At 44.0% G+C, this 19,924-nt stretch overlaps 2 protein-coding genes and 1 pseudogene across 2 annotated transcripts; 2 read left to right on the top strand and 1 right to left on the bottom strand.

The window, feature by feature from the left end:
• The first annotated feature begins 898 nt into the window (after positions 1-898).
• Positions 899-3,113, top strand: LOC113838641 (ubiquitin carboxyl-terminal hydrolase 17-like protein B). The gene has a single exon (XM_027434233.2). The coding sequence runs from the start codon at positions 899-901 to the stop codon at positions 2,603-2,605; it is 1,707 nt and encodes a 568-aa protein (XP_027290034.1). The 3' UTR covers positions 2,606-3,113.
• A 2,737-nt stretch (positions 3,114-5,850) lies between these two features.
• Positions 5,851-7,980, top strand: LOC100774255 (ubiquitin carboxyl-terminal hydrolase 17-like protein B). The gene has a single exon (XM_027434230.2). It carries the CDS (start codon positions 5,879-5,881, stop codon positions 7,583-7,585), a length of 1,707 nt encoding a protein of 568 aa, XP_027290031.1. The 5' UTR covers positions 5,851-5,878; the 3' UTR covers positions 7,586-7,980.
• Positions 7,981-16,864: 8,884 nt separating this feature from the next.
• LOC118238451 lies at positions 16,865-17,440 on the bottom strand (annotated as a pseudogene).
• Between the last annotated feature and the right edge of the window lie 2,484 nt (positions 17,441-19,924).

The following is a 19,924-nucleotide window of genomic DNA, read 5'->3' as shown; positions in this document are numbered from 1 at the left end:
GCATCTTCTCCCATCAGTTGCTGGGGGAAGCCTCTCTGATGATGGTTAGGATAGGAAGCCATGGGTGAACATAGCAGAATCGTTCATTAGAAATTGTTTATTCGTTTATATAAACATTTATTTATTTATGTGAGTATTTATCTGTTTGCCGGTTGTGTTGCATGCAATGTGGTGCATGGGCTCGTCTTGGTATAGGCCACAGGTCAGACCAGTCATTGTTTGGCCACTCCCCAAAATTCAAACCCGCATGGCCCCAACAGGCTTTGCTGGTAGGATAGATATTAAATCAAAGATTTTGTGATGGCGATGTTTTGTTCATGGTATGACAAATATAGCCAGCCTGAAGATCAGTGTTCCAAGCTTGGCCCTGTATTATCAACAAAAGCTAGGCAGTGGTGGCACACACATTTCATGCTAGTTGCCATACTAGTTAGCCATAAAGTCCAAAGACTTTTTGTTTGTTTGTTTGTTTGTTTGTTTGGTTGGTTGGTTGGTTTTTGTGTCTGGAGACTGCGTTTCTCTATCTTTCTTTGAAGGCCGTTCTGTAACTCAATCAGGAGAACAGGGTGGCCTCGGAACTCATAGAGATCTGCCTGCCTCTTTCTGGCAAGTGCTGGGATTAAAGGTGTGTGCAACAATGCCCAGCAGAAGAGACTCTTATATGGCAGGCAGGTCTACTCCTGCTATCTTTCTATCTTTATCTGATGTGGTTTCACAATTTTTTTTCTTTTTTTTTTTAAACAAGGGAAATCCAAGACTAAGGCTCAAAGGTTAAGGAGCGCCAAACAGACCAGATTTTAGTGCTGCTTTGCATAAGCCACACCCTCAATTGCCCTTTGGCAATTGGAGGCTTGTAGGGGATTGGCTGTGGCTTGCTGGGCTTAGTGGGTGTGGCCACATGACTGAGGTACAAAAGCGTCAGCACTTGGGCCAGGTGCACCTTTGGAGAGATTGGCAGAAGAGAGTAGCATCCATCCACCTGCTCCCAGAGAAGTCTGCAGCCAGGTGTTTGCAAGTGGCGGCTGGAGATATGGAGGCAGCTCAGAGGCTCTCCGAAGTTGAGTCTCCCTGGAAGGCCGGTACAGGTTGCAAGCCCTCAAGCCATGCTGTAGATTCTGAAGTGTCTTCGTGTTCTTATGGTTCTGGAGATTCAGCCTGGTCATCTCCTTTGGCCCAAGACTTCCACCAGGATAATGCTCAGGGGACAGCAGAGCTGGCTGCCAGGGGCAAGCACAGTGCGAGTTGGGAGAGGCCCCTCGGCGTGGGTGTGGGTCTCCTGAACACAGGCAACAGCTGCTACCTTAATGCAGCCTTGCAGTGTCTGACACACACGCCTCCACTCGCCAACTACATGCTCTCCCGGGAGCACTCTCAGAGCTGCTGTCACCACCCGGGAAGCTGCACAATGTGTGCTCTGGAAGCTCAAGTTAATCAGAGTCTCCTCCACTCCAAGGATGTCATGCAGCCCTCGAAGATCTTGACTGGTGCCTTCCACCGGCAGAAGCAGGAAGATGCCCACGAGTTTCTGATGTTCACCTTGAATGCCATGCACGAAGCCTGCCTTCGAGGGAGAAAGCCTTCAGAAGAATCCTCGAAGGACAGCACCCCGATCTACGAGATATTTGGAGGCTCGTGGAGATCTCAGGTCAGGTGTCTCCAGTGCCAGGGCACCTCAGATGCCTTTAGCCCATTCCTGGATGTCCTACTGGATATCCATGAGGCTGACAGTGTGAAGCAAGCCTTGGAGTATTTAGTGAAGGCCGAAGAACTGTGTGGGGAAAACGCCTACTTCTGTGACCATTGCCAGGAGAAGACGCCAGCTTTGAAGAGCCTGGCAATCCAAGGCGCCTCGAAGGTTCTGCTGCTGGTCTTGAACCGCTCCTCAGACTCCGCGGGTGGCAAAACGGACAGGAAAGTAAGGTACCCCGAGTCCCTTGACCTGAGGCCATACATGTCTCAGTCTAACAGAGGACCGTTGGTATATGCCCTGTATGCCGTGCTGGTCCACGCTGGTGCGACTTGCCACTCTGGACATTACTTCTGTTATGTCAGGGCTGGCAACGGGAAGTGGTACAAGATGGATGATTCTACAGTTACCAGGTGCGAAGTGGCTTCTGTCCTGAGTGAGTCCGCCTATCTGCTCTTCTATGTCCAGGGGACCGATGGCAGAGGGGACAGTGTCAATAGGCCAGTAGGCACAGGAAACAAGGCTCACGCTGGGAAAGGCTGGCAGAAAAAGCACAAGAGAAGATCTTGTGTGCAGGCCACAGAGCCATGCAGAGAGCGGGAAGAGGCTGCGGCCCAAGCAAAGTCTTTAGACCAGTGGAAGGTGCTCGAGGAAAACAAGCGCCCGGAAAGTGGGCTGAACCTCCAGCGACCTGGGTCCACTCCACCAGCCGATGGAGTTGGGATCCACCGGGCCAGAAGCAGAGAGGACTGGGACAGGAACCGGCCCGACAAGGAGAACCACCCATGGCACGATTCTGCCAGGTTCCCGCCTGCTCCCAGAGCCATGGACTCTGGGTTACCCTGCAGTCAGGAAGAAAGAGCAAGATCCAAGAAGAAGAAAAAGAAGCCAACTTGGAGGCCTCTGCCTCTTTACTAATGCTCACAAAAAACTCACGGACCCTCCGTTTTGGTGATTGGGGGCGGGTGGGGGGGTTCCTGAAGACATCTGTGAACTTGAGGAGGCACTTGAAAAGCAAGAGACTTGCAACTGGACCCCACGATGTGCCGAGGTCTCACCCTTCATCTCTTTCCATGCCTGGCCTTGCTGAGTGCCTAAGAAAGACAGCTTGGATGCAGAAAACAAACTTTCCCGGGTCCTAGGACGAGTGAAACTCCAGAAAGCTTCTGGGTTCCAGGGGGACTCCTGCAGTAGCCTCTACTCTTCCTCACCGACTCCATGCTAGCTAGAGACTAACTCAGCGACCACCGATTTTGGATGCTGGATTTCCCTTCAGCCAGCAAGGGGCTGCTCAAATGGCCTCCCTTAACTGTTTCCTGTGAGATCTTCCTTTCCGGTTTGCTATCTAGAACCCTCTGTGGGAACTTTCTTACTCATTGTTCTAGAGCTGCAATACTTTGAACCAAATAAATTCTGTTACTTCTCACTCTTTGTTGGTCTTTTCTTTTCAGCATGACTTCATATCAATATTGAGTATTCTGGGAAGGGTCGACTCTGCTTAGGAATAGAAAAAATAGGAATGTGGTCTCACTGTTTAAACCGGAGATGACATCCAGAGTGTTTATGTCAACAGGCGGGCAGATCACCGGTGATTTAATCACTGCAGTTACTCAGCAGAGTATGCAGGGCTCCATAAAATGTTATTATCAATAATTAGAGATTGTGTTGAGGCTAGAAATCCTATATTACTATGAACAGCGAGGTAGCTGAAAAGCTAGGTCCCGGCCTTACTCTGATACACAGAAGAAAAAGACTGCAGATTAAAAATCCTTATCTTTTTCAGCTGGACATTCTAAGTGCAAACAGCTGCAGGTTCCAGGACATTTGCTTTTCAGGGAGGGCATTCTAAATCCCTAGAGAATAGGTTTCATCTAGGATCAGGTGACCTTGACTGGATTGTAAACAAAGAGTGTGGAGCTGTGTGGTCTGTGTGCCTTTGCAGAGAGCCTCCAGCCCATGTGGGCATCAGGGCTTACAGAAGCTGTGTGAGTGACCAGCATGAGACAGCTCAGGTGTGATTTCTTTATCAGATTTTGCTTGAAAAGCTCCACCTTTAAACCCAAGAGGTACACACAGGCAGATCTATGGATGTTCCAGGTCAGCCTGGTCTACAGGGCTAGTTTACCACTTCCAAGTCTGCACGGAGGAAAAAAGAAAATGAAGAAAACCAAATGAAGAAATAAACTTGGGAGTTCTTTGGAATGAACAGGGCACCTGATGGAGCAGACTGATTCCATATTGGTGTCAAAGCCATTTTGTTTTAAGGTCAGAATAAGTTGTTCTTTTTGCTACAGTAGGACTCTACCCCAGGATGATGGAGAGTCCTGTCAAGGACTAGTGTGACATTCTGCCACACTAGTTGTCAAATAATCTAATCTGTTATCAGGTTCTATAAACATCTCTTTCCAAATCATGATCTTACAAAGATCTCATTTTGTAAGTTTCTCGAGAAGAGAGCCTGTAAATTAACCAACACTGTATTCTAAATTCTCATATTGTAGATCCAGTTCTGAGCCTAGAAAATAAAGCTTGCTTAATTCACTTTAACAGGGGTGGCAGTTGGCATCTCAAAAATTCAGATGCCAGCTCACTGATAGAAATTCTGTTATGAGGGTGAAATCATTTCAAGTAAATCATGTTTCCTTCTTCCTTCCAGTCCTTCCTTCCTTCCTTCCTTCCTTCCTTCCTTCCTTCCTTTCTTCCTTCCTTTCTTCCTTCCTTCACTCCTTCCTTGCAATCCTCCTACCTTTCGTTCTTCCTTCATTCCTTGCTTCATTCCTTGCTACTGGTTTTTCTCTTGTACAGTATTTTCCGCACTTCAGTTCCCCCTTCCTCCACTTTTCCCAGTTACTGCTACATCTCCCCTCTCCCCTGTTCCCTTCATCCTCCATTTCTCTTCAGAGGAGATTAGGCCTTCCCGGAATATCAACCTAATGGGGCATCGGAGGACACAATAAGACTTGGCACCAATGCTCATATTCATGCTGGATGACCAATACAGTAGGTGGAGAAGGGTCTCAAGATCAGGCAAAAATATTCAAAGATTTGCCCATTCCTCCTGTTATGGCTTTCAGCAAATCACAAAGCTGTTCACCTATGACATATATGCAGATGAACTAGGTCTTACCCATGCAGTCTTTTTGATTAATTCTTTAGTCTCTGTGAGACCCTTTGAGCCCTGTTAAGTATTCTTGTGGGGCAAGTTCTCGTGGTGTCCTTGAACCCTCTTCCTCCTACAATCATTCCTTCTGCTCTTATGCCGGAATCCTTGTGCTCTGGCTAAATTCTGGCAGTGGGTCTCTGCATCTTCTCCCATCAGTTGCTGGGGGAAGCCTCTCTGATGATGGTTAGGATAGGAAGCCATGGGTGAACATAGCAGAATTATTCATTAGAAATTGTTTATTCGTTTATATAAACATTTATTTATTTATGTGAGTATTTATCTGTTTGCCGGTTGTGTTGCATGCAATGTGGTGCATGGGCTCGTCTTGGTATAGGCCACAGGTCAGACCAGTCATTGTTTGGCCACTCCCCAAAATTCAAACCCGCATGGCTCCAACAGGCTTTGCTGGTAGGATAGATATTAAATCAAAGATTTTGTGATGGCGATGTTTTGTTCATGGTATGACAAACATAGCCAGCCTGAAGATCAGTGTTCCAAGCTTGGCCCTGTATTATCAACAAAAGCTAGGCAGTGGTGGCACACACATTTCATGCTAGTTGCCATACTAGTTAGCCATAAAGTCCAAAGACTTTTTGTTTGTTTGTTTGTTTGTTTGGTTGGTTGGTTTTTGTGTCTGGAGACTGCGTTTCTCTATCTTTCTTTGAAGGCCGTTCTGTAACTCAATCAGGAGAACAGGGTGGCCTCGGAACTCATAGAGATCTGCCTGCCTCTTTCTGGCAAGTGCTGGGATTAAAGGTGTGTGCAACAATGCCCAGCAGAAGAGACTCTTATATGGCAGGCAGGTCTACTCCTGCTATCTTTCTATCTTTATCTGATGTGGTTTCACAATTTTTTTTCTTTTTTTTTTTAAACAAGGGAAATCCAAGACTAAGGCTCAAAGGTTAAGGAGCGCCAAACAGACCAGATTTTAGTGCTGCTTTGCATAAGCCACACCCTCAATTGCCCTTTGGCAATTGGAGGCTTGTAGGGGATTGGCTGTGGCTGCTGGGCTTAGTGGGTGTGGCCACATGACTGAGGTACAAAAGCGTCAGCACTTGGGCCAGGTGCACCTTTGGAGTGATTGGCAGAAGAGAGTAGCATCCATCCACCTGCTCCCAGAGAAGTCTGCAGCCAGGTGTTTGCAAGTGGCGGCTGGAGATATGGAGGCAGCTCAGAGGCTCTCCGAAGTTGAGTCTCCCTGGAAGGCCGGTACAGGTTGCAAGCCCTCAAGCCATGCTGTAGATTCTGAAGTGTCTTCGTGTTCTTATGGTTCTGCAGATTCAGCCTGGTCATCTCCTTTGACCCAAGACCTCCACCAGGATAATGCTCAGGGGACAGCAGAGCTGGCTGCCAGGGGCAAGCACAGTGCGAGTTGGGAGAGGGCCCTCGGCGTGGGTGTGGGTCTCCTGAACACAGGCAACAGCTGCTACCTTAATGCAGCCTTGCAGTGTCTGACACACACGCCTCCACTCGCCAACTACATGCTCTCCCGGGAGCACTCTCAGAGCTGCTGTCACCACCCGGGAAGCTGCACAATGTGTGCTCTGGAAGCTCAAGTTAATCAGAGTCTCCTCCACTCCAAGGATGTCATGCAGCCCTCGAAGATCTTGACTGGTGCCTTCCACCGGCAGAAGCAGGAAGATGCCCACGAGTTTCTGATGTTCACCTTGAATGCCATGCACGAAGCCTGCCTTCGAGGGAGAAAGCCTTCAGAAGAATCCTCGAAGGACAGCACCCCGATCTACGAGATATTTGGAGGCTCGTGGAGATCTCAGGTCAGGTGTCTCCAGTGCCAGGGCACCTCAGATGCCTTTAGCCCATTCCTGGATGTCCTACTGGATATCCATGAGGCTCACAGTGTGAAGCAAGCCTTGGAGTATTTAGTGAAGGCCGAAGAACTGTGTGGGGAAAACGCCTACTTCTGTGACCATTGCCAGGAGAAGACGCCAGCTTTGAAGAGCCTGGCAATCCAAGGCGCCTCGAAGGTTCTGCTGCTGGTCTTGAACCGCTCCTCAGACTCCGCGGGTGGCAAAACGGACAGGAAAGTAAGGTACCCCGAGTCCCTTGACCTGAGGCCATACATGTCTCAGTCTAACAGAGGACCGTTGGTATATGCCCTGTATGCCGTGCTGGTCCACGCTGGTGCGACTTGCCACTCTGGACATTACTTCTGTTATGTCAGGGCTGGCAACGGGAAGTGGTACAAGATGGATGATTCTACAGTTACCAGGTGCGAAGTGGCTTCTGTCCTGAGTGAGTCCGCCTATCTGCTCTTCTATGTCCAGGGGACCGATGGCAGAGGGGACAGTGTCAATAGGCCAGTAGGCACAGGAAACAAGGCTCACGCTGGGAAAGGCTGGCAGAAAAAGCACAAGAGAAGATCTTGTGTGCAGGCCACAGAGCCATGCAGAGAGCGGGAAGAGGCTGCGGCCCAAGCAAAGTCTTTAGACCAGTGGAAGGTGCTCGAGGAAAACAAGCGCCCGGAAAGTGGGCTGAACCTCCAGCGACCTGGGTCCACTCCACCAGCCGATGGAGTTGGGATCCACCGGGCCAGAAGCAGAGAGGACTGGGACAGGAACCGGCCCGACAAGGAGAACCACCCATGGCACGATTCTGCCAGGTTCCCGCCTGCTCCCAGAGCCATGGACTCTGGGTTACCCTGCAGTCAGGAAGAAAGAGCAAGATCCAAGAAGAAGAAAAAGAAGCCAACTTGGAGGCCTCTGCCTCTTTACTAATGCTCACAAAAAACTCACGGACCCTCCGTTTTGGTGATTGGGGGCTGGGGGGGGGTGTCCTGAAGACATCTGTGAACTTGAGGAGGCACTTGAAAAGCAAGAGACTTGCAACTGGACCCCACGATGTGCCGAGGTCTCACCCTTCATCTGTTTCCATGCCTGGCCTTGCTGAGTGCCTAAGAAAGACAGCTTGGATGCAGAAAACAAACTTTCCCGGGTCCTAGGACGAGTGAAACTCCAGAAAGCTTCTGGGTTCCAGGGGGACTCCTGCAGTAGCCTCTACTCTTCCTCACCGACTCCATGCTAGCTAGAGACTAACTCAGCGACCACCGATTTTGGATGCTGGATTTCCCTTCAGCCAGCAAGGGGCTGCTCAAATGGCCTCCCTTAACTGTTTCCTGTGAGATCTTCCTTTCGGTTTGCTATCTAGAACCCTCTGTGGGAACTTTCTTACTCATTGTTCTAGAGCTGCAATACTTTGAACCAAATAAATTCTGTTACTGCACACCCTCAGTTGGTCTTTTCTTTTCAGCATGACTTCATATCAATATTGAGTACTCTGGGAAGGGTCTACTCTACTTAGGAATGTTATAAATTGGATTTTGGTCTCACTGTTTAAACCGGAGATGACATCCAGAGTATTTATGTCAACAGGCGGGCAGATCACCGGTGATTTAATCACTGCAGTTACTCAGCAGAGTATGCAGGGCTCCATAAAATGTTATTATCAATAATTAGAGATTGTGTTGAGGCTAGAAATCCTATATTACTATGACAGCGATGTAGCTGAAAAGCTAGGTCCCGGCCTTACTCTGATACACAGAAGAAAAAGACTGCAGATTAAAGATCCTTATCTTTTTCAGCTGGACATTCTAAGTGCAAACAGCTGCAGGTTCCAGGACATTTGCTTTTCATGGAGGGCATTCTAAATCCCTAGAGAATAGGTTTCATCTACGATCAAGTGACCTTGACTGGATTGAAAAAAAATATTTCTTCATTTTTCTACAGTGTTGAATTTAGACCCCCAGGACTCTACCCTAGGATGATAGTGTCCTGTCATGGAACCAGGAGACATTCTGGCACAATAGTTGTCAAATAATCTAATCTGTTATCATTTTATGTAAAAATCTCTTTCAAAATCAAGATGCTACAAAGATCTCATTTTGTAAGGTTCTCTAAAAGAGAGCCTGTTATATCAACCAAGAGTGTATTCTCAATTCTCATTTTGTAGATCCAGTTCAGAGCCTAGGAAATAAAGCTTGCTTAATTCATTTTAACAGTCGTGGCAGTTGTGTTCTCAAAAATTCAGATTGCTAGCTCACTGATAGAATTTCTGGTATGAGGGTGACATCATTTCACTTATATCATGTTTCCTTCTTTCTTCCAGTCTTTCCTCCTTTCTATCTTCCTTTCTTTCTTCCTTCCTTCCCTCCTTCATTCAGTTCTTACTTCCTTCATTTCTTGATTGCTTCCTTCCTATTGGTTTTTCCCTTGTACTTTACATTCCCACTACATTTTCCACTTCCTCCTTTTTTCCCTGTTACTCCTACATCTCCCCTCTCCCCTGTTCCTTTCGCCCTCCATTTCTTCAGAGGAGATTTGCCGTTCCCAGAATATCAACCTAATGGGTCATAGGAGGACACAATAACACTAGGCACCAATCCTCATATTAATGCTGGATGACCAATACAGTTGGTGGAGGAGGGTCTCAAATTCCCACAAAATCTTCAGAGATTTGCCCAGTGCCCCTTTATGGCTTTCACAAAATCACACAAACTATACACCTATAACATATATGCAGGTGAACTAGCTCATACCCATGCAGTCTTTTTGATGAATTTTTTAGTTTGTGAGACAGTTTGAGCCCTATTAAATTATCTTGTCGGGCAATTGAAAAATTTGGCGGAGGACTAAACAAATAATTCTCACCAGAATAATCTCAAATGGCAAAAAGACTTTTAAGGAAGTACTCAACATGCTTAATCATCAGGGAATTGCAAATCAAAAGGACTCTGAGATACCTTCTCATACCTGTCAGAATGGCTAAGATTAAATATATTGAGGACAGCTCATTTTTTAGAGGATGTGGAGTCAGGAGAACACTCCTCCACTGCTTGTGGAAGTGCAAACTTGTACAGCCATTTTAGAGATCATTATGGTGGTGTCCAATAAAAACGTGGATCAATCTACCTTAAGAACCTGCATCCCACTCTTGAGAATTTACCAAAAGGATATTCAATATTACGAAAAGGATATTTGCCCAACCATGTTCATAGCAGCATTATTTGTAATAGCTAGGACCTGGAAACAACGTGGATGCCCCTCAACAGAAGAATGGATAAAGAAAATGTGGTACATTAACATAATGGTGTACTAGTCAGCAATAAAAAATGATGACCTCATGATTTCAGGCAAATGGATGGTGTTAGTATTAGGCATCTGTACTATGGTGTTCCTGGGGTTCTGATAAAATACACCCTCAGCTGTAGCCACTAAGAGCACCACCTGTGCCTGTTCACCATGTTCCTTTTAAAAGGGCCTTGCATACCTCCAAGCCTCCACTCTCTTTCCCTTTTTCTCTCCCTCTGTCTGTCTGTCTGTTCTTCTCTCTCTCTCTCTCTCTCTCTCTCTCTCTCTCTCTCTCTCTCTCTCTCTCTCAGTGTGTGTGTGTGTGTGTGTGCGCGCGCGCGCGCGCGCGCGCTCACGCGGACACACACACACACACACACGCTTGCCCATATTTACTCTCTCCTTTAGCTCCTGTACCCAGAGACTGGTGTCCCCACTCCCCTATCCCATTTTGATCCATTTATCTAATAAAAACCCATCTGCTTCAACCTGTTGCATGGCATCTTTTTTCTCATGTGCTGGTTTTCTTAAATTACTACAGATGGAACTTGAATAAACTATTCTGAGTGAGATAACCCAGATTTGGGAACACAAAGACAGTATGTATTCACTGATAGGTATTCTTTTTTATTTTAATATTTGTTGCTATGTTGAGCATTTAACCTATAGGCATTCATGTATTGGACTAACACTCTATCAATGTGTTACACTGTCTACCCTAAAATATTCTTTTATTTTGAGACTGGGTCTGGCCTATAAATATTCTTATCCAAACGATGTTCTATTTAATCCAGCTCAAATAGATTTTTTTCCTATAGATTGGAAACTTTAATATTATTTGTTTTCTCTTTGGTGACAATTGTATAATTATCTTCCATTTAATTAAGAACATTGATTATCATTCCTTGCTTCTTAAGATAGTTTAAATGTAACTTAAATCATGGAAAGGGAGATATTGAGACAAACTATTTACAAGGTTTTATGGAGGTGTACAGATTGCTCTTTAATTATGATATAGAAATTTTCACAGTGTCCACAAATTTAGGCATTTCCATTTGTAGTCAATCCATAACACACAATCAATTTTGTTGCTGGTAAAACTATGGAGAAGGATTGTTTCTTCCAGATAATTCTAAATAAAGAAAATGCATGGAATTGAATCAAAGACCCAGACTAATCCACACAACTATGAACACCTGACTTTTGATAAAGAAGCCAGAAATAGACAGTAGAAAAGGAAAGCATCATCAACGGTGCTTGCTAGTCTAACCGGATGTCAGCATGTAGAAGAATGAAAATCGATCCATGTCTATTACCAGGCACAAAACTTAAATCTAAGTGGACCAAAAACCTCAACATATAACCAGATGTTCTGGCCCTGATAAAATAGAGAAAGTGTGGAATAGCCTTGAACTCAATGGCACAGGATACAACTTTCTGAACAGAACAGCAATTACACAGGCACTAAGAAAATCATTCAATAAATGGGACCTCATGAAACTGAGAAGGTTATTTAAGACAAAGGACTCCATCATTTGGACAAAACATCAGCCTAAAGGTGGTTAATATACAAACTATATAAAGAAATGTTGAAACTAAACTTTGAAAACCAAATACAACAATTAAAATTCAGGATACAGATCTAAACAGATAATTCTCAACAAAATACTCTCAAATGGCTGAGAAATATTTTTGAAATGTTAGCCATCCTTAGCCATTATGGAAATGCAACTGAAACAACTCTCAGATAGTATCCTACACATGTCAAAATAGCTAATATCAAAAACACAAGTCACAGCTTATGTTGTCAAGAATGTAGAGTTAGAGGAACACTTATCCATTGCTGGTGAGAGTGCCAACTTGTACAGATGCTTTGGAAAACAATGTGGCAGTTCCTCAGAAAATTAGGAGTTGATTTACCACAAGACCCATCTACACCACTCTGGGAATGGACTTATATCCAGAGGACGATCCATCCTCCCACAAGAACACTTGCTCAACTGTGATCATCGCAGCTTCATTTATAATAGAAATTGGAAGCATCCTAGATATTCCTCCACTGACAAATGAAAAGAAGGAAAATGTACACAATGGAATATTACTCAGCTGTTAAAAAATGACATTGTGAAATATGAAGGCAAAAGGATAGAAATGACAGTAGGCAGAATTTTCTTTCCTGCCTAACAGTATCTAAATAACTGGAATGAAGACTAAAAATTAATTATAAATGCAAACCTGATAGCTCAGGCTTATTTCTAAGTAGCTCTTACTACTTCAATTATACAGTATTTCTGTTTTGAAATAGATTTTTATTTAAATTCAAAACAATCTTATTTACATATCCACCCCAGTTTCCTCTCCCTTCCCATCCTCTCAGGTCTTCCACACACTTCCTATCCCACCTGCATCCACGAACAAGGGAGGGTGAGGCCTTCCATGGGGACATCAGAGTCTGTCACATCATTTGGGGAGGGGCCTAGGGCTTTTCCTGTACATCTAGGTTGAGAGAAGTATCCCTCAAAGGGCAATGGGCTCCCAAAGTCCATTTGTGCACTAGGGATAAATACTGGTTCCACTGCCAGAGGCCCTATAGACTGCCCAGGCCTCATAACTGACACTCACTTTCAGGTAGCTTGATTTTGGGTCCCATGCTGTTTCCCCAGCTGTTCAGACTGGGGTCTGTGAGCTTCCACTTGCTCAGAGCAGCTGTTTCTGTGGGTTTCCCCAGCATGGTCTTGACCCCTTTGCTCCTCACTGGTCCTCCTCTGCAACTGGGTTCCAGAGTTCAATTCAGTGTTTAGCTGTGGGTGTCTGCTTCTGCTTCCTTTAGCCATTTGACTCTGCACTTCTTCCCAGCATGCTCTGCTTCCAAAACACTGCCTAGATATTGGCCAATAGTTTTTTATTAACAGTGAGTGTAACACATTTTCATAGTGTGTAGAAGGATTATTCTACAGCATTTTCCCTTTTGTCTATATAAAAAGGAAGGGTTAATTTAATAATTAAATGCCATATTCTGTAGGTCTTTGAAGTGTTTCAAGACCATCTATATATCTAAATAGATTTGTAGATGACCGTGAAAACATAACTAACAGAACTATAAATTTAGCTATTATACATGACTATTAATCTGTATTTGTTAATTATATACTACATACTACATTAAATGAGCCACATAATACCCCAAAAAAGAGTAGAAACATCCATACAGTATAACAAAGTAACTTCAAATTTCTATCACTAAGCCAAATCCATACCAATGTAAAATATTTAAGATTGATAGTTGCTTTTGATTAAAGTAGATTCAATAATCTACATTTTATCTCATTATTTCTATACTGTCTATACCTTTGTTCCTTTAAAACAAAATCTTTAATTTAACTCATTTGTTTAGATCTTTTTTTTCAAAAACCATGATGAATAACAACATTTAACCACCCCCCTTAAATGATAGTAAACATCCATAATCTGGCTTTTGGGAATATGGTGTTATTTTCTACACTACTCTGTGGTGTGTGTAGGCACTGGTGTCTATGGAGGAACCTTGAGAAAATGAGGAAAATTGTTAGGTCTTGGCTGGAGTGTTTTGGGGGTTTGAATCATCTTGGCCAGAACTTTGAAGCTGTTTTGGATGCAGAATTCTGAGAAGACCCTAACACAGACATTCTGAGATGCTGGATCACCTGGGTCATCCATTTTCATTGGTGCTTGGTCTCCTTATTCTAAAAATACATACTTTTAAGGGTAACATACAAATATGGAAAATGTGGTGTTTTCAAGTCAGTTAAACATTACTTTTTGTTTTATACTTGAGCAGGAAAAATATGCATTAAGTGTGTGGGTTTTCTAGGTTTATTTCTTTGTCCATTGCCAGGGATTCGGGGGTTTCCCCAGACAAACCTCATCATCTACAATCTGGAATGAATCCACAGTCTTTCATTTCCTATGGAAATAAAAGCTTAACTTTTGCCCAAAAGCATACATTTTGACTTCCATTTTGAAGTCAAGATATTTTTTTAAATAGATAGGTTAGTTTAATCTAACAGCTTTCATAATCCAGTTTCTGTTAACAGCCAAAAATGTTGAAAGATAGCACAATAGCATACAGAATCCAGAATATCTGTGTGGTTTCCATCTTTATGTTGCTTTTAAAAATATTATCTACTCCCTTTTCAAGGACTTTATTCATATATATACATATATCATGGTGATATATTATTTTGATTTATTAAAGCTTGCCTGAGGGGTCAGAAAGACAAGTTCCTCAAGATGTAGAGATCAGACAGTGGAGGTACACATCTTCAATCCCAGGACTGGTTACAAAGAGGTAGACAGATCTCTGTTAGTTCTAGGCTACTAATGCCTAGACAAGAGTGAATAGTAACAGAGTTCCTGCCTTTGATCCTAGCACCTACGATCACATACATTTAATCCCTTTATTAGGGAGAAATATAAAACAGGAGCAAGGTCTCAGAGATTGCATTTATTCTGCAGCCATATAAAGGACAGTATGGCTCAGTCTGAATTCTCTAGCCACACTGAGGAGAAGATAATAGTCTGGGCTTTGGTTGTGACAGGATCGTCTTTCAAAGTGAGGTAAAGTTAAGAGCTGGTGGCCAGATACGTTGTTTTTCTGATCTTTAGTTTGAAGGCTGAATGAACCCCAATATCTGTTTCTGGGTATTTTAGTTTTCATATTACAATATAAGAACTGTCTATAACTTTTTTATTTTGTCTCAGAAAGCTTTGCACATTTTTATATACTTTAACACCTTAATAGGTATTTTTCCCCTCTGGAAGTATCATTACGGAGCATCTGTATCCTTTGTTGTCTGCATGAGAACATCCTGCCTCATGCAATGAGCTGGTATTTCAATCCAGGAGACAATGACTGGGAGGCATCTCTCTATATATCAGCTCATATAAGAGAATGTAGAAAAAAGCAATGTGGGTCTGGTGGCAGCTCCCAAGAGATACATCTCTGTACTGCATCCAACATGAGAGGCACATGACTTAAAACAAGCTGTATTTGGGTATGTTTCTGTATGTTTAGAATGTTTTTAAAGTTTTCTCAGTCTTATGTACATATAGGTGAACCATGTTGGAATACCAGTTATAGGCAAACTAACATTCCTGCATGCTAGTTCCCTACTGACATGGAGCCTAAAAGATAATTATAAATTGTCTGCCAATAGCTCAGGCTTATTAATCCCTAGCTCTAACAACAAAGTTTTACCACATGGCTCATTTTGTACATATTCTACCTCTGCATCTGGCTCAAGACTCCTCAGACTCTTCTTCCCAATATTCTCTCTGCCCCCCAAAATCCTGCCTATATAACAACCAATCAGCTTTTTATTGGCAATGATAACAACACATGTTCACAGTGTACAGAAGGATTATTCCACAGCAATAGTCATCTTGTGTGAAGTAAACCAGACACAAAAAGACAAATAGGGGATACACTCACTTATAATTCTACATTAGTTGCTAAGTAAAGAACAATCGTGCTACAATCAACAGACCATAAAGTCTAAGTAACAAGGTGGATCAAGGTGGGTATACATGACTCTCTCTCTCTGGGAAGGAGAAACAGAATAGATTTTGCTGGAGGACTGGGGGCAGGTGGTGATGGTAACAGGAGAGATCAGGCAGTGGGGAGGGACAGAGGAATAGAGTACTGGTAGAAAAAAAACAGAATTGGGGGCTGCATTGGGGAGGGGTAATATAGAAACAAAGCAGTGCAATGAAAACTCCATGGAATCCCTAGAAGTGATACTAGACAAATTTCCTAGTAATGGGGTATATGGAGCCCAAACTGGCTATCTTCCATAACCATGCAGGTGCCTAACAGTGGTGCTAGGTCATCAACGCAGCCACAAAACATTCAAATTACTATCTGTCCTACCTGAAAGACCTGCTGTTGTTGGTGAAGAACTTATGTGAGTGGCCAACCCATAACTGGTCCAAATTATAGTCCATACCACAAGAAGGAGCCCATTCATGATTTTGCATGGGTGATCAGGAGCCAGAGACAGGACAGCCCAAAGATCGAGTATAGACCATATGTAAGCTGCAAAAACCATAACAACAAGAACATCAACAATACCAAAAACCAATGACTATTCCTGAATGCTATTCTGCTTCAATCACAGATTGGTGTGTAGTCTAATTGTCATAAGATGAGCATCATTTGGGAACTGATATGAGTAGATGCAAAGACCCATATCCCTTTGAGATTATGGGGGTCAGTTACTTTCAAACTACCACATTCTACCCCTTGGGCTCCATAAATTTGTAACAACATCATAATGCAAAATGCATTCTCTCCAACTTCAAAAGTCTTCATTGTCTATCATGTTCTCAACAATGTTTTAAATTCAAAGTCCCTTCTGATACTCATAGCAATCTCTTAACTGTAATCCCCTATAAAATTAACATCAAATCATATACTTCTAACATATAATGACACAGGTATATCTCCAAAATTGGGGCTACATGCCCTTTCATTTAACTAGTACATCAGGGTAAAGGGGGGATGAACCCCTGAAATGGGTTAAGAAATAAGATGCACTCATTAAAAAAGGGAGAGTTTCATATGCTCTGAAAGCAAACGATAGGATAAAGGCATACAGAACCCACACCTCCAGATCACACTGACTGGACTAGGCCCAGACCCTACAATCTTTGCGCTAGCCAACTCCTATTTCTTTGGTATTGTCAGAAGACAAGATACAGTTCCTAGGTGTTGGGGAAGAGGGAGTATAGCACATGGACTTCCTCTAATTACTGAGTGAACAATTTACATGTTTCCCTTTTTAAATTATTTAAAAATAAATCAAATTACATCCTGTGCTGTATACAGCCCTTTTGACCTCTGACATTGATTTGAGGAAGGCAGACAATGTTGTCAACGTTGGAGGGGCCGCTTCACTTTCTTCTGCCATTTAGGTTTGGCTTCTCCCTTGGGTACTGTACTGTTGGGTTTGGAGGTCGCAGTGGCCCCAGGTCCAGGGTGAGGTGCTGCAAAGAAGTTCCCATTGGATATCTGGCCGTGGGCTACTTGAAAAATCCAGCTCAAGAAATCCTGTAGGTCAGCAGGAGAGGTCTCTGGCGTGGCCCTGTGCAGAACCACTAGTGCCCGGTACCTGAGAAACAAATGAGATGTGGTAATGAACTCTGGGTATCTGGAGAGATTCCCACACCCTGACATCCCTCCCACTCTGTGATATCATAGACCTTTCCATCTATCAGTGCAAAGTAGGTGACCTTGAGGCATAACATGCTTGACTCTGCCCAAAAGTCTCCCTCCTCAGCAAGATGCAGCCTGTTACACTCAGCACAGCATCTAGCACTCTTAGGTTCCCCGTCCATTTCAAACCTCCTGTGCTTTCCTTGGCATCGGCTGCACATCATAGTATTCATTGCCTCCTTGAGGTCATCTTGTAGCTTCGAAGGAAACTCATCCACTGACCGGCTCAGCTCATTCACTGCCAATTGTTTCATCTCATATCCTGCCGACTCTCTGGGTTGCTGACAATGTCCCAAACTGCCCACAAAACTTTGAAGGCCTCCTCAGCCTTGGGATGAGTTTTATCAGGATGAATCATCTGTACTAGCTGCCTATAGGCCTTCTTTAGCTCCTTATCTGATGTGGCTTCAACTCACAGCGCACGAAAAGGGTTCAGTTCATCCTCAGGGACCCTGGCCATGATCAAAAGTCGGGCCACTTCGTCTTTGGGTAGCAGTGGCGCTCACTAGCTGCAGGTGCCTTACCTTTCATATTAGTCCTTGGCTTGACCCAAGGAAACTCCAGCCAGTTCCGCTGAACTACTCTTACCAGTTGGTGCCATGGGCTGCTAGCTCGAAGCAGAGTCCAGCAACGATGTACAGCTGGAGAATCCAGCCAAGAGAACAGCCTGGTGGTCCTTTCCCTCCAGGCTAACCTGTCACCCAGTCCCACCAAATCCGGCTGCCGAGCTGTAGACAACCCAAAAGGAGGACAAGAGCCAGCAGCAGGAAAGCACCCACTAGCCTAAGAAGACAGGTGAATAGCCCTGCTGCACAGGAAAAGCTCTGGCTTAGGAACTGGACATCACCCGGGCCCAGCCCCCCAATCTCCCTGCCCAGGCTCCCACCCAAACTCGAAAGAGGTTCAGGTCACTGCCTTTCAGCTGCCTGCATGCATATATGATGGCCACATGTTTCTACATACTCTCCCACCAATACCAGAAGTACAATCACCCACTAGAAGCCTGCCTGTCCAAGCTGACATAGCTCTTCCACGGCCACAGTCTCATGCCTCTGTGCTTATCAGCCTGATTTTGTTTTCAGACCAGCTGATGACGACCTGGGGACCTGGGATCTCTGTGTCCACTATCCCGTGTATGTGTATCCTCCTTGGTCAAAAAACAGTGCCTCTGCCTCCGGGATGGGGGTTGCTTTCCACTGGACACACGTGAAAAATCATTGGGAAATTTAAGAGGTTCCTCGTCATCATATTCTTCTTCTTTTAACTCTTCATCTTTCCCCACGGCTGGGCAGTGCAATGGTGGCAAAAGTTGCTAGAAGAGCCATCACCTTCCTGAGAGTAAGTCCCTTAGGGAATTCCAGGGCTTCTCTGGCAGTTACAAGCAGACAGAATTTGAAAGAAAGAAGGGCTCCCATCCTCCTGGTACCCAGTCTCATTCTCTCTTGAGAGTTCCTGTTCTGCTCCTGACTCTTCTGAGGATGTCTCACTCTCATGAAGGTAGCCTCCTTCCCTAGGTGGTCGTGGACCCCTGGGAGGTCCATGGCTTGGATCCCACAAGTGGGCTGGTTTTGGGGGCTGTGTATACTTAGAACCACAGGGCTCTGTGAGGCAGCAAGTACCATTAGGAGCAGTCTCTGTTGAGTCCCTGAGTCCAAAGAGCGGCCCTAACTCCTCCCCCTCTAGCAGCTGAGCCTGAGGCCAGGGTGAGCTATGAAAGCAGCTGCTCTGGCTCTGCTTCAGGCTCACGCACTGCTTCTGCCTTTCGTCCCTGCCGCGGGTGCCTACTTCCACTTCTGTGACATCATTTTTAAAAAGTCTTTAAGGTGATTGAAGACATCATGAAAATAGGTTAGACTTAATTGAGATGAATTCTTGTTTTTCAATGTTTGTTTAGCAACAATTTGTTAGGATATTTATTTTCAAGGAGTAAGATCCCAAACGAGTTTGGGATTTATTAACTCATCATTTCTTCATACATTTTTCCATATGCTACACCCAGCAGTGTATAAAATAGATAGGAATTTCCTTTCCAGGGAGTAACAATACATAATACCAACTGATACAGAGATGGAAGAGCTAGGCCAGGCAGTGTGAAGGCAAGATTATGGAGGGTATAGGAAATCTCAGAGTTACAATATTGAGTTGTAAGGTGAGAGGGATTTGTGTTAACTCTGAGAAGATACCTGAAACTGTTGAGGGCTTGTGTTATAGTACTCGGAAGGAAATGATGGGTTATTTAAATGACAAAGGAAGTTGCCCAGAGAAGCATGTTTTTTGTGGGCACATTCAGAAATTTAAAAACAGGAAATTGCATGGTATTTTCCAAATAAATACAAAAATGCTGTATTTTGCCCTGAATGAGATGGAAGGATGTAGGAAGTAGTAAAGGATGGTTATACATAGTTTTGTTTACATTTCTCTTATAGAAAAATAGTCCCACTATTAATATCATTGGGATACTACCAGGTAGTTTATTATGGCATTCTGTGTTGTGTTAAAATTGTCCGTAATTTGTTATTAAAACCATCTTACGATTAGTGAAAATGCTTTTGAAATGTTCTGAATTTCCATATCAATAATATTTAAGATGAAACAATGGAGAACTATCTAGTTACACCAGAATGGAAAAGAAATAGAAGCAATGCAAATGAGGAAAATGGTGCTTGCAGATTCAATCATTGCCAAAGATACACCTTAACACAGATCTAAGGAAAATTGATCCTTCAACCTAATGTAAG

Source organism: Cricetulus griseus, chromosome 3 (assembly GCF_003668045.3).
Source record: "Cricetulus griseus strain 17A/GY chromosome 3, alternate assembly CriGri-PICRH-1.0, whole genome shotgun sequence".
In the NCBI taxonomy this organism is placed as follows: Eukaryota; Metazoa; Chordata; class Mammalia; order Rodentia; family Cricetidae; genus Cricetulus; species Cricetulus griseus.
This window is presented reverse-complemented; position numbering and strand designations above follow the sequence as displayed.